General features: G+C 44.6%; 2 protein-coding genes across 4 annotated transcripts in view; both read right to left on the bottom strand.

Annotated features, from left to right (window-relative positions):
* The window catches only part of LOC120034800 (zinc finger protein 716-like), a 160295-nt gene that overhangs the window by 107770 nt on the left and 38685 nt on the right, over nucleotides 1-13840 (bottom strand). The window lies entirely within an intron of this gene.
* Nucleotides 1-13840, bottom strand: part of LOC120034805 (zinc finger protein 184-like) — a 69426-nt gene that overhangs the window by 50616 nt on the left and 4970 nt on the right. Inside the window, exon 4 of one of the 2 annotated variants that reach the window (XM_038981437.1) lies at nucleotides 8405-8516. The exons of the other annotated variant lie outside the window; for it this stretch is intronic. Within the exon in view, the coding sequence (XP_038837365.1) occupies nucleotides 8405-8516 (112 nt within the window). The remainder of the gene's footprint in view (nucleotides 1-8404; nucleotides 8517-13840) is intronic. 2 annotated transcript variants of the gene reach the window in all.

The raw sequence follows: 13840 nt of genomic DNA, 5'->3' as shown, positions 1-13840 counted from the left end.
TTACAATACAGGCAGTATGCCCATGTATCATCGCCAATAAACGGCTTCAACCAGCCTTTGAATTCAGGGTTTGATTCCCACTCCTTTCTGTATTTGAGTGTACAGTTTAGACTGAGACATGATGAGCTAGCCAGCTAGATGTTTAACTTATGTCACAGAGAGGCACACACACAGTGGACAAGGTGAGTAAGTGACTGAGGCTGTGTGAGTCAAATGCAGTGATTTATTTTTGTGCAGTGATTTATTTTAGACAAAGAACATTTTACATTTACATCCCGCCCTGTATGTAAGCCAGGGCGTGATCAGCCAGCGGCGGCTTCCCGCATGCGCGATTCATTTGCAGTCTGGACGCAGAGGGGTGAACATCTCCTGCTCTGACTGCAGCTGGGAGGGACTGCTGCGCGAGTACTGGGCCGTCTGTGAGTGCTTTGGGACGGGGGTGGGGCCCACGGCAGCACCCGCTGCTCGTTGAGAAGAGTAAGAACGATACGTGCTTTCATGTCAGTCTCAAATTCTCCAATAACACCAGAAAAAGTCGCTAGTCGCTTTTTGAAAATGTGTCGCTAGAGGGGTCTGGATACTCGCTAAATATAGCGACAAAGTCGCTAAGTTGGCAACACTGGACTAGTAAGCCCCACCTAAGTATGGCCTGATACTCACACTAGACTCCTCACAGCGGAGGCAAGGTTGAACATCGGCACGCGTATTTCACCAACACAGAATAAAAGTCCTCCGCCAGACATCCTACACAGAGATGCCATTATTAGCAAGTAAAGGTTTACGTAGGCCTACACTATGTAGCTGCTTGCTTGTCAAGACAAATTTACACATCACTCACTTGTTGGTAAAAATGAATATTGTAATAATGCTATTCTGTAGTCTATATAATTGTTTAAAAACCAGCTTAATTCCAGAAGCTGTTAATGAGCTATGTCGTTTATTTGTTGTTTTTGTCGCACTGCTTTGCTTTATCTTGGCCAGATAAAGGTGAAATAAAAAATAAAAATGTATCATCAGAATATCAACTGGTAGGTGGCAAAGCCACAACGCCTCATACAGCCGATTGTAATCTCTGGCAAAAACAATTATTGAAAAGAGCGGGATCCTAGGTGGAAACCAGTGCTGTTTGATTTATTTCATTTTTACGAGTATCTGCCATGACAATATAAAAAGTAACCGCAGGAAGCGTTTTCCAAACAATCAGTGTAAATATCAGATGGTATGGTTGGCTATAAGGTACTTGTGCAGACTGCAAATGAAACATGAAATGACCCATGATTGAAATTCTGCATGTTCAACCTGCTTTCCTGTAATCTTGGCTCGGAACAGTAATTTTTTCATTTGGGCCGGTAGTTTTCACACGGTACTAGAAAAAGTACCTGAATGTCAAGCCCTGCAATGGCTCTAGTGAACAGGGACAACCATATCGATTCGTGATCGTGCAATTAGCGAAACACAAATTGGGCCACAATAATTGCTACAAAACATGACTCCATTCATTTTTATATCAGACAGCACGCTCAATCATCTGATGGCGTCATCAGTGTAACTATCTGGCACGAACATTTTAAAATACCGCTATAGTGCATCATTATTTATTTAACACCATCACTCAGAATTATGTCGGTGGAGTGGTTAATCACTCCAAATAATGTATAGTGGTGAAGTTCCCCTTTAACCTTAAGTATTTAATACATCTAAAGCCACATGCCCAGAGGGGAACCGGGCGACAAGGCCTCCTGCAAAATGTACCTCTTGTCATTTCTCTGTGTAGGTTGAGGATCTTGACACCACTGGGACGACTGGCGAGGACGCGATCTTGCGTTGTCTCTGCGCGCTCCCGTGCCACCTTCAGTTCTAGTAGCTGTAGTTTCCTCCGTAATGCCCCGTTTTCTTTCTGGCTTTGAGATATTTCCAAACGAAACACTGCATAGTCGTCGTCTACGAGTTTACAGACCTCTGTCACTGCTGCATTCGCTAACACCTCCATGATGGAGGCTATTTGCGTGTGAAGAACCATACAGTTAGCCATTGTTAGCTAACGTTAGCAGCTAGCTAGCGTTACCTAGATAACGTCTATCAACCAAGTCCGGTCACCAACGCGAATTAAAGACTACCTGGGACAAGTATGTGATGCTGTGCAGTTAAATGAGTCCATGGTGTTAATAAATGTCTGAAAAACAACAAAAACGCGAACTTGGAAATGATTATTGGTCACGGTTTACTTCCGTTTACTACTAACGTTACTTCTGAAAGGTACACACACCGCCACCTACTGTACTGGAGTGTGAGGCCGCTTACGGCTTCCCCATAGAGCAGGTTTCCTAAACCCCTTCTTGGGGTCCCCCCTGGGTGCACGTTGTTTTTTGCCATAGAACGTCACAGCTGATTCAAATAATCAAAGCTTGATGATGAGTTGGTTATTTGAATCAGCTTTGTAGCGCGACGGCAAAAACCAAAACGTGCAAGTTTGGGAAACCCTGCCTTAGAGCAGTAGCAGTGCTTAGGTAAAATCATTGGGGAAGCTATGCCCCCCCCCCCCCCCCCCCCCCTCCAAAAAAGCCCTATTACAACCTGTGTTGTGGTAATTGTATTGTTTGCTCTGTAACCTGTTAATTCCTATGCCTTGCGACCGTGATATATAGGCCAAAAGGCTGAGACAATAAGACAGTGGCAGAATAAATTCAACCATACTTTTGTTTTATCAAAAAAACAGATGGCAACCTCTGTCCGGTGCAATCCACAAAGCATATTGCATGTACAGTAACAGACCGTTACAGGACCTACAGCATGGTCAAGCCAGTAAATGTTTCTGACATTTTCGGACCACTAAACAACTATTGATTTAGAACCACAGAGTTACCACAAGTCGCAAAGAAAACAGGAGCTGCCTCCACTCTTCCAGCAACATTTCAACTTCAACATCAGATCACCTATGCTTAGTCTAATACAGGGACAACTAAAAGATACCAAAAACTATTTAGTACAATCAACGTAAGCTAAATATGATGTGGTTGTCCATGTTTCTGACTTCTGTGTGTGGCCATTGGTGCAAGTAGAAAAACATGTTGACTCACCCAACTTGTAGAGAAACGCCAATGCCAGCCTCCTCTCTTTCATGTTGACAAAACGCTCTATCACTCTATCATACAGTACACACTTTTGTTTGTTGTTCTAGGCTACCTGGCTAAAATGCTTGCTCGCTAGCCTAACTTCCATTCATGGGCAACATTAGCTAGTTAACATTAGCCTTTTAGGCCTACATCTAGCTACATATGGAACTTCCATCCAATTAGGCCAGTCACAACAATGGATCAGAATCGCCGTAATAATCATTGCCCAGTACGGAGAATTAAGTAAAACCACAAGTCCAAATCCCTAGCTCCATCTATGGCTAATTTTGGAAAGGGACAATTTTAGCTAGCTAGCCACCACTCTCAATGGGATTTGTTAGGAGTGACACCTAAATCCAAGTTGGCTTCCTTTGACACTTTTTTTTGGTGCGCCAGGACCATTCACAGTTGAGCTGTGAGTGGCAACGCTGTGGCACATTTTTTTAATACATTTTTTGTCAAGGGAGGCCAAATGTTCGCTGGCTTCCCTTACTTTAAATGCTACGGGCGGCAACAATGTCATACTCGTTTGGACCAGACAGCATCAGATGGATGGCCCACAAGTATAGAGACAGAGGGGCGCTGTATCGCTCGCTCAGATGATTTCTCCTGTGAGATACATTCAGCCTTTTGCGAATTGAAGGAAAATTATGAAACACAGAGAGACATATATATTATATTTTTTTGTCAATTTTTTTGGGGTAGCCTGGCTTCCCTTGGCATCCATGAATGCATGCCACTGCCATAGAGGACCATAGTATAAGTCATACCCATAAAATATTGCAGTCAAACAAGGAAATGGTTCCAATTGTTTTTCCACCATTCATTTTTCCCATAAAGGATTTTAGAAACACTTAAAATAAGGACTGTGTTTCATGTAGGCTTACCTTGGCATGACATTTTGATAACCGTGTAAATCTCTCTAGGACAAGGTGACTTATCAATATATCTGCCTGTATTTACCCACCTAAAATGAAATGCTAATTAACTGCTAATATGCCAATCATAAAGCACTACAAATATCATGAATATCTGTATGAGACTGCTGAAGGTAAGAATCTCTGGATTAACTATGTAACGTTAGCTAAATGTAGTAAAGAATAAATTGGCAACATTTCTTTAAATGGAAAATTCTGTGAACTGTCTTGAGCATGTTTTAAACTGACACAATATCTGTTAGCAAAGGTGTCAGCTAGAGATGTGCAGGAGCTTGCAGGGATTTGTAGTTTTGCATGATGATCTACTTTGATACTAATTAGAATTTTTAAATCTGAGAGTAAATAGAGACGAATGTATTGATAAAAGTCACCTTGTCCGATTTACAAGTTTATCAAAATGTCACGCCAGGGTAAGCCTACACGAAACACAGCCCTTATTAAGTGTTTCTAAAATCACCTATGGGGAAAAATGGTGGTGGTGGAAAACTGTTTGGAACCATTTCCCTGTTTGACCACTAGGTTTTATGGGTATTATGACACCTCCACTGTGGGTCTCTATACTGCTATAGAGAATTTCTAATAAAATAAAATAATTCCCTACAAACCTCATTCCAGTACCATGTTTCCCTAGAAATTCCAAATAAAAATTCAATCCCATATCCCCTAATCTCATCCACCACAACATAACTTCTCCCTTCTGTTCCCATTACATTATAGTACATATTTCCTTGTGATATAAAAATGTCTCCCTTACTTTCACCACATTGCCTCTGCCAACAATCTAACACATTTTTTTAATCACTGACCACATTTACATGCACACCAATATCACGTTTTTATTCGGGATACTCAAGTATTCTGCTTTTGAGTTGACGCATATCAAACAACATATCCGGTTTACAATAACCCGAAAAGGCTTGTATCCCAGTTATGAGAAACCCGGATAAAATGCCTGGGTTATGCTAATCTTAGAGGGGTCTCTACAAACTGGGTAAGAGTGTACGACTTGTTTAGGAGGGTAATTAACCCATTATTAACTTGTCATTTGAAACAGAATTGTGTAAAACCATTTTTTTTTTAGAGAGAGTAAACCTAGTCTAGAAAAAGGACAGTTGAATATTTACCCTACTGAGGTAATGTACACTGAACAAAAATATAAACGCAACATGTAAAGTGTTGGTCTCATATTTCATGAGCTGAAGTAAAAGATAAGAGAAATGTTCCAAGTGCAAAAAAGCTTACTTTCCTCAACTTTTGTGCCAAATGTGTTTACATCCCTGTCAGTGAGCATTTCTTCTTTGCCAAGATAATCCATCCACGTTACAGGTGTGGCATGGTGCACCTTGTACTGGGGACAATAAAATGACACTAAAATGTGCAGTATCGTCACACAACACAATGCCACAGATGTCTGAGGTCCCGTGTGGCTCAGTTGGTAGAGCATGGCGCTTGCAACGCCAGGGTTGTGGGTTCATTCCCCACGGGGGGACCAGGATGAATATGTATGAACTTTCCAATTTGTAAGTCGCTCTGGATAAGAGCGTCTGCTAAATGACTTAAATGTAAAATGTAAAATGTCTCAAATTGAGGGAGCATGCTATGCCAGCACACCAAACAACAAGTCTGTATCATGTGAGAATACCCATGTGCTCAACTGAGGGATTTAGTAATCCAAAACAACTCTTACCAGAAGACACTTCAGATGATAACTATAATATATCTCAAGCCACACTGCTACAATTCATCACCATTGTGGACACTCCTATGTCTGGTTAGGTTACTCCGGAAGGAGAAGCTCTTGTAACATAGTTTGAACTTCAAGCGCCTCTCCTTGATGTGAATGGTCTGGTGCTTCTTCACATAGTTCGCCTCAGTAAAACGCTTTCCACACGTGGGGCAGGCGTATGGCTTGTCGGCATATGTCCTAATGCTCAGCCTCCCAAATTGTGAACCGATGACACCAGAGGAGGTAGAAGCAGGAGCCACCAACCTCAGGTGGTTAGTCTTTGAGCTCCCTCCTTGACCTCTAGCCATTGTTTGGGTGTTGTTGGGCTGTGTGCTGTGTTATAGGCTAGGCTCGTGGTGAACACCCATCCTGACCCTGTCTGCATTGGTGGGGTAAAGCCTGAGGTAAGGAGAAGACAGACTTCCCGATAGACTACCACCAGGAGGGTCTCCCACCACTCTCTGTAAAAGCTGAAGCCCAGGGTGACCTTCTCTGCTCATCATGGATATTGTGGTGTTTGTATCATAGGAACAGGAGGGTCTCTATCAGGACCCAGGCCCTGCTCCATCCCTGCACTGAGACTGTGAAGAGAAGGGTCTGGGCTGCAAGGTCTGAGGTTGCTCAGTCCACCTGTCCACTGGTTGTGTTCTGTGTGGTGGAGACTGTCAGTTGTGGTTTGGTCCCGGTTCCAACTCAGGAAGGAAGATCGAAGGCTTCTGTTCCAGGGTCCTGATCTGGGGCCAGGGTTTGTAACCAGCCACTACAGAGGTCCAGTCTCCTCCCGATAGCAACACAGGATATCAGCAGGTCCTCATGGACTGCAGACGGCAAACAAATTGTACAAAAGAGCATAAGAAACTCTTTGCTGTAGACACAGAAACATGATATTATAAAATGTTAACCACAGTCAAGCCCATCTTTAACACTGATTCAAGTACCTAACAATATGGAGTCATTGGAGTTTATTTTAAAAAATTCCATACGTGTTGATTCAAGAATTAAGTATGTTTTGGTTTGACTGAGAGAAGGGAAACTTTAAGTCCTTACAATGATACAAAAATAACCAGTCTGCACAGTCAATTTTGTATTTAATTTGAACGAAATGGTCATACACTCACATAACGTGAAGTACAGTACTTTTATTGCACAATATTCTATCTTTTTCTGTAAATCTGGTACCCTCACTTTAATTAAATTAATGTTAGAATACTTTGGAAAAGGCTCAACATTACATTACAAACACCTTCATGTCAAGTAAACATGAATTAAGGCAATATAATTTCCTCATAAAACACCCACATCAAAAAACAGGACAAGTTTGTCACTCTTCATCCGTGAAGCTTTTTTACAGACACCATCCCACCAACCATCACCATATCATCTACTCTGCCTCATCATACTCATTCTTTGCTCAGTTCACCACATCCAGTTGACTACTACATCTAAAACCAACAGATTTAACTACAAACTAACTAGTACTACATTACATGTCATAATACTCTATACATGGGCTGTGTGCATTTTCTGCTGGTGTATCCTGAGGTAGCTCCTCTCTGAGACCCTCTTCCCGCAGTGTGTACAGGCGAATGGCCTCTCTCCCGTGTGGACCGTCAGGTGCATCTTCAGCTGGTGCTGGTATGAGAACCTTTTCTCACACTGGGGGCAGCTGTATGATTTGTCCCCTGTGTGGACCCTATGGTGCCTCTTCAGGTTGGACTAGTGGGAGAAACTGGCCTGGCACATGTGGCATTCAAATGATTTCTCCCCTGTGTGCATCTCCACCTGCTTGGGAAAACTGAAGGCTTTACCACAGAACGAACACGGAAAACAATTCTCTTTGGCGCTGCCACCTTTACTGATTCCGTCTCTACTACTGTCATTTGTCAATGGGCTTGTGTAGCTACTGAGTGTTGAGGCACAGGCATTGTCTGAGTTCTGGTTTAACATAAGGAGAGTGTGAGGAGGATGAAGGCCAGGGAGTGTCTGTATTGTCACACAGTCCATGTTCCAGTTGATAGATCCTATAGAAGGCAGACTGAAGGCAGCACCTGTTATGGGGTTAACCTGAGGCCCAATCAGTCTCTCTGAATCACAACTATAGGAGCAGGATGGAGCATCGCTAGTCCAGGCTGTGTCTGTTCTCTCCCGCCGCATACTGACACCTCCCCATCCCCACAGACAAAATCTAAACCTCTCCCTGGTCTCAGCCAGTCTGCTGTAATGGATACTACATTTGGTTGTTGTTTTGTGTTCGACTGTCTGTTTCTGTCTGTGGTTAACAGTGTTCTTCCCCAGCCCAGAGTTGAGGACGCTGTCCCATCATCCACTATGTCACCTCTGGTCCTGGCCTTCTCAGTGATGTTGTCCCCTGGCTGCACCCATCTGGGTCTGGGAATCCAAGATGGCGGCCCAGTCTCCTCTGTTTGCCTCCAGCCAACCACCTGCAGGAAGAGGTTACAAAATAGATTTGACAAAAACTCTACATATGAAATTGAGTCAATTACCTGGTCAAGTTCATACATTATGTAAACATAAGTTGTACTGGTTTCAGAAAAAACAGCCAGGTGCATCACTATTCCCATTAAAGCTCTATTACTGTATGTAGGCTATATGCATTTCTCCCTTACCTTGCTCCCCCATCTTTAGTCCACTCAGCAGATCAATGCTCTCTGGTCCGTCTTCTACTGTCTCCTCTTTGACCACCAGCAGATCAGGCTTCCCATCCTCCATGTCTACTGACTAAGAGATACAGAGTGAGAGGATGTTGGATCAAGAAATCTGATATGAGCACCCTGCTATTAAGCATCTTCTGATTGGGCAATGAGGGATTGCTATGAGTACTATGTTAGTTGATTTGATATTATGCAAATGTATTAATTGATTTGAGGTTATTCCTTTTGATTTCAATCACTTTTTGACCACATCCCTTTTGATTTGAACAAAACTTTTCATACATATTTGCCCATGGTAGAAGTGGTCAGAAAGTAACATTTTGGACCTAAGTGCCAAAACATTCAGGAGAGGTGCTCAAAGTTGATCCATTTTGCATACCCTAGCATAACATGAGACATGTCTTCATCACAGTTGAGTTTGATATCATTTAAAAGCTTACACGCCAGGGTTGTCAAACAATTTTATTTTTTAATTTATTGTCTTTTGCTTCTAATTTTTTTACCCTTTAACATCAATTATCTAAACCTAAATAACATTTTAAAAAATGTGTAAGGACCAAACAGTTATAATTATCCAAAAAGCTTGCTTTCAAAGTTGACAGATTGAGTGTTTCCCTCAATTTTGTGCTTCTGTGTTAGGCATATTAACATTCTGTCGTATCCAACAGGCATCACATGCGATAACTAATATTGTAGTTGCCTTATATGCCATTTTCTCTTCGGCTACCCATCCCAGCCCCTTCTGCTCTGCATGGCTACAGAATAGAAACCATGACCAAGACATACACCTTCCTCTCCACTTAGAATACTTGAGTATATCATTGTTAAGTTCATATCATTTAGGTTTTACATTGATCCATGACAGACAGACAATGTCACTATTCACTAACTCCACCTTTGAGTCTGTTTCAGGAGTCAACAGACAATAATTCAGCCTCACTGAAGTTTGCCCTGAAGAATGCAGTGTACACATTCATTTGAGTAGCTTATTGTGAAGGTAGGCCTATGTCACTGTAAATAACATAACTCACACATGCCCAGAAAACAGAGGATTCTCTCTCTCCCACAAAATGCAAATCAGGTCACCGTTCATGATTGTTCAACCCTGCTAAAATACCTTCACCACCTAGGTGAAGGTAGAGTAGTCGGGACTACAACACCTAGGTGAAGGTAGAGTAGTCGGGACTACAACACCTAGGTGAAGGTAGAGTAGTCGGGACTACAACACCTAGGTGAAGGTAGAGTAGTCGGGACTACAACACCTAGGTGAAGGTAGAGTAGTCGGGACTACAACACCTAGGTGAAGGTAGAGTAGTCGGGACTACAACACCTAGGTGAAGGTAGAGTAGTCGGGACTACAACACCTAGGTGAAGGTAGAGTAGTCGGGACTACAACACCTAGGTGAAGGTAGAGTAGTCGGGACTACAACACCTAGGTGAAGGTAGAGTAGTCGGGACTACAACACCTAGGTGAAGGTAGAGTAGTCGGGACTACAACACCTAGGTGAAGGTAGAGTAGTCGGGACTACAACACCTAGGTGAAGGTAGAGTAGTCGGGACTACAACACCTAGGTGAAGGTAGAGTAGTCGGGACTACAACACCTAGGTGAAGGTAGAGTAGTCGGGACTACAACACCTAGGTGAAGGTAGAGTAGTCGGGACTACAACACCTAGGTGAAGGTAGAGTAGTCGGGACTACAACACCTAGGTGAAGGTAGAGTAGTCGGGACTACAACACCTAGGTGAAGGTAGAGTAGTCGGGACTACAACACCTAGGTGAAGGTAGAGTAGTCGGGACTACAACACCTAGGTGAAGGTAGAGTAGTCGGGACTACAACACCTAGGTGAAGGTAGAGTAGTCGGGACTACAACACCTAGGTGAAGGTAGAGTAGTCGGGACTACAACACCTAGGTGAAGGTAGAGTAGTCGGGACTACAACACCTAGGTGAAGGTAGAGTAGTCGGGACTACAACACCTAGGTGAAGGTAGAGTAGTCGGGACTACAACACCTAGGTGAAGGTAGAGTAGTCGGGACTACAACACCTAGGTGAAGGTAGAGTAGTCGGGACTACAACACCTAGGTGAAGGTAGAGTAGTCGGGACTACAACACCTAGGTGAAGGTAGAGTAGTCGGGACTACAACACCTAGGTGAAGGTAGAGTAGTCGGGACTACAACACCTAGGTGAAGGTAGAGTAGTCGGGACTACAACACCTAGGTGAAGGTAGAGTAGTCGGGACTACAACACCTAGGTGAAGGTAGAGTAGTCGGGACTACAACACCTAGGTGAAGGTAGAGTAGTCGGGACTACAACACCTAGGTGAAGGTAGAGTAGTCGGGACTACAACACCTAGGTGAAGGTAGAGTAGTCGGGACTACAACACCTAGGTGAAGGTAGAGTAGTCGGGACTACAACACCTAGGTGAAGGTAGAGTAGTCGGGACTACAACACCTAGGTGAAGGTAGAGTAGTCGGGACTACAACACCTAGGTGAAGGTAGAGTAGTCGGGACTACAACACCTAGGTGAAGGTAGAGTAGTCGGGACTACAACACCTAGGTGAAGGTAGAGTAGTCGGGACTACAACACCTAGGTGAAGGTAGAGTAGTCGGGACTACAACACCTAGGTGAAGGTAGAGTAGTCGGGACTACAACACCTAGGTGAAGGTAGAGTAGTCGGGACTACAACACCTAGGTGAAGGTAGAGTAGTCGGGACTACAACACCTAGGTGAAGGTAGAGTAGTCGGGACTACAACACCTAGGTGAAGGTAGAGTAGTCGGGACTACAACACCTAGGTGAAGGTAGAGTAGTCGGGACTACAACACCTAGGTGAAGGTAGAGTAGTCGGGACTACAACACCTAGGTGAAGGTAGAGTAGTCGGGACTACAACACCTAGGTGAAGGTAGAGTAGTCGGGACTACAACACCTAGGTGAAGGTAGAGTAGTCGGGACTACAACACCTAGGTGAAGGTAGAGTAGTCGGGACTACAACACCTAGGTGAAGGTAGAGTAGTCGGGACTACAACACCTAGGTGAAGGTAGAGTAGTCGGGACTACAACACCTAGGTGAAGGTAGAGTAGTCGGGACTACAACACCTAGGTGAAGGTAGAGTAGTCGGGACTACAACACCTAGGTGAAGGTAGAGTAGTCGGGACTACAACACCTAGGTGAAGGTAGAGTAGTCGGGACTACAACACCTAGGTGAAGGTAGAGTAGTCGGGACTACAACACCTAGGTGAAGGTAGAGTAGTCGGGACTACAACACCTAGGTGAAGGTAGAGTAGTCGGGACTACAACACCTAGGTGAAGGTAGAGTAGTCGGGACTACAACACCTAGGTGAAGGTAGAGTAGTCGGGACTACAACACCTAGGTGAAGGTAGAGTAGTCGGGACTACAACACCTAGGTGAAGGTAGAGTAGTCGGGACTACAACACCTAGGTGAAGGTAGAGTAGTCGGGACTACAACACCTAGGTGAAGGTAGAGTAGTCGGGACTACAACACCTAGGTGAAGGTAGAGTAGTCGGGACTACAACACCTAGGTGAAGGTAGAGTAGTCGGGACTACAACACCTAGGTGAAGGTAGAGTAGTCGGGACTACAACACCTAGGTGAAGGTAGAGTAGTCGGGACTACAACACCTAGGTGAAGGTAGAGTAGTCGGGACTACAACACCTAGGTGAAGGTAGAGTAGTCGGGACTACAACACCTAGGTGAAGGTAGAGTAGTCGGGACTACAACACCTAGGTGAAGGTAGAGTAGTCGGGACTACAACACCTAGGTGAAGGTAGAGTAGTCGGGACTACAACACCTAGGTGAAGGTAGAGTAGTCGGGACTACAACACCTAGGTGAAGGTAGAGTAGTCGGGACTACAACACCTAGGTGAAGGTAGAGTAGTCGGGACTACAACACCTAGGTGAAGGTAGAGTAGTCGGGACTACAACACCTAGGTGAAGGTAGAGTAGTCGGGACTACAACACCTAGGTGAAGGTAGAGTAGTCGGGACTACAACACCTAGGTGAAGGTAGAGTAGTCGGGACTACAACACCTAGGTGAAGGTAGAGTAGTCGGGACTACAACACCTAGGTGAAGGTAGAGTAGTCGGGACTACAACACCTAGGTGAAGGTAGAGTAGTCGGGACTACAACACCTAGGTGAAGGTAGAGTAGTCGGGACTACAACACCTAGGTGAAGGTAGAGTAGTCGGGACTACAACACCTAGGTGAAGGTAGAGTAGTCGGGACTACAACACCTAGGTGAAGGTAGAGTAGTCGGGACTACAACACCTAGGTGAAGGTAGAGTAGTCGGGACTACAACACCTAGGTGAAGGTAGAGTAGTCGGGACTACAACACCTAGGTGAAGGTAGAGTAGTCGGGACTACAACACCTAGGTGAAGGTAGAGTAGTCGGGACTACAACACCTAGGTGAAGGTAGAGTAGTCGGGACTACAACACCTAGGTGAAGGTAGAGTAGTCGGGACTACAACACCTAGGTGAAGGTAGAGTAGTCGGGACTACAACACCTAGGTGAAGGTAGAGTAGTCGGGACTACAACACCTAGGTGAAGGTAGAGTAGTCGGGACTACAACACCTAGGTGAAGGTAGAGTAGTCGGGACTACAACACCTAGGTGAAGGTAGAGTAGTCGGGACTACAACACCTAGGTGAAGGTAGAGTAGTCGGGACTACAACACCTAGGTGAAGGTAGAGTAGTCGGGACTACAACACCTAGGTGAAGGTAGAGTAGTCGGGACTACAACACCTAGGTGAAGGTAGAGTAGTCGGGACTACAACACCTAGGTGAAGGTAGAGTAGTCGGGACTACAACACCTAGGTGAAGGTAGAGTAGTCGGGACTACAACACCTAGGTGAAGTTAGAGTAACCTAGTCGGGACTACAACACCTAGGTGAAGTTAGAGTAACCTAGTCGGGACTACAACACCTAGGTGAAGTTAGAGTAACCTAGTCGGGACTACAACACCTAGGTGAAGTTAGAGTAACCTAGTCGGGACTACAACACCTAGGTGAAGTAGAGTCGGGACTACAACACCTAGGTGAAGTTAGAGTAGTCGGGACTACAACACCTAGGTGAAGTTAGAGTAACCTAGTCGGGACTACAACACCTAGGTGAAGTTAGAGTAACCTAGTCGGGACTACAACACCTAGGTGAAGTTAGAGTAACCTAGTCGGGACTACAACACCTAGGTGAAGTTAGAGTAACCTAGTCGGGACTACAACACCTAGGTGAAGTTAGAGTAACCTAGTCGGGACTACAACACCTAGGTGAAGTAGAGTAGTCAGGACTACAACACCCAGGTGGAGTAGGGTCGTCGGGTCGACAACACCCAGGTGGAGTAGGGTCGTCGGGTCGACAACACCCAGGTGGAGT

Source organism: Salvelinus namaycush, chromosome 42 (genome assembly GCF_016432855.1).
Source record: "Salvelinus namaycush isolate Seneca chromosome 42, SaNama_1.0, whole genome shotgun sequence".
Taxonomy (NCBI): domain Eukaryota; kingdom Metazoa; phylum Chordata; class Actinopteri; order Salmoniformes; family Salmonidae; genus Salvelinus; species Salvelinus namaycush.
This window is presented reverse-complemented; position numbering and strand designations above follow the sequence as displayed.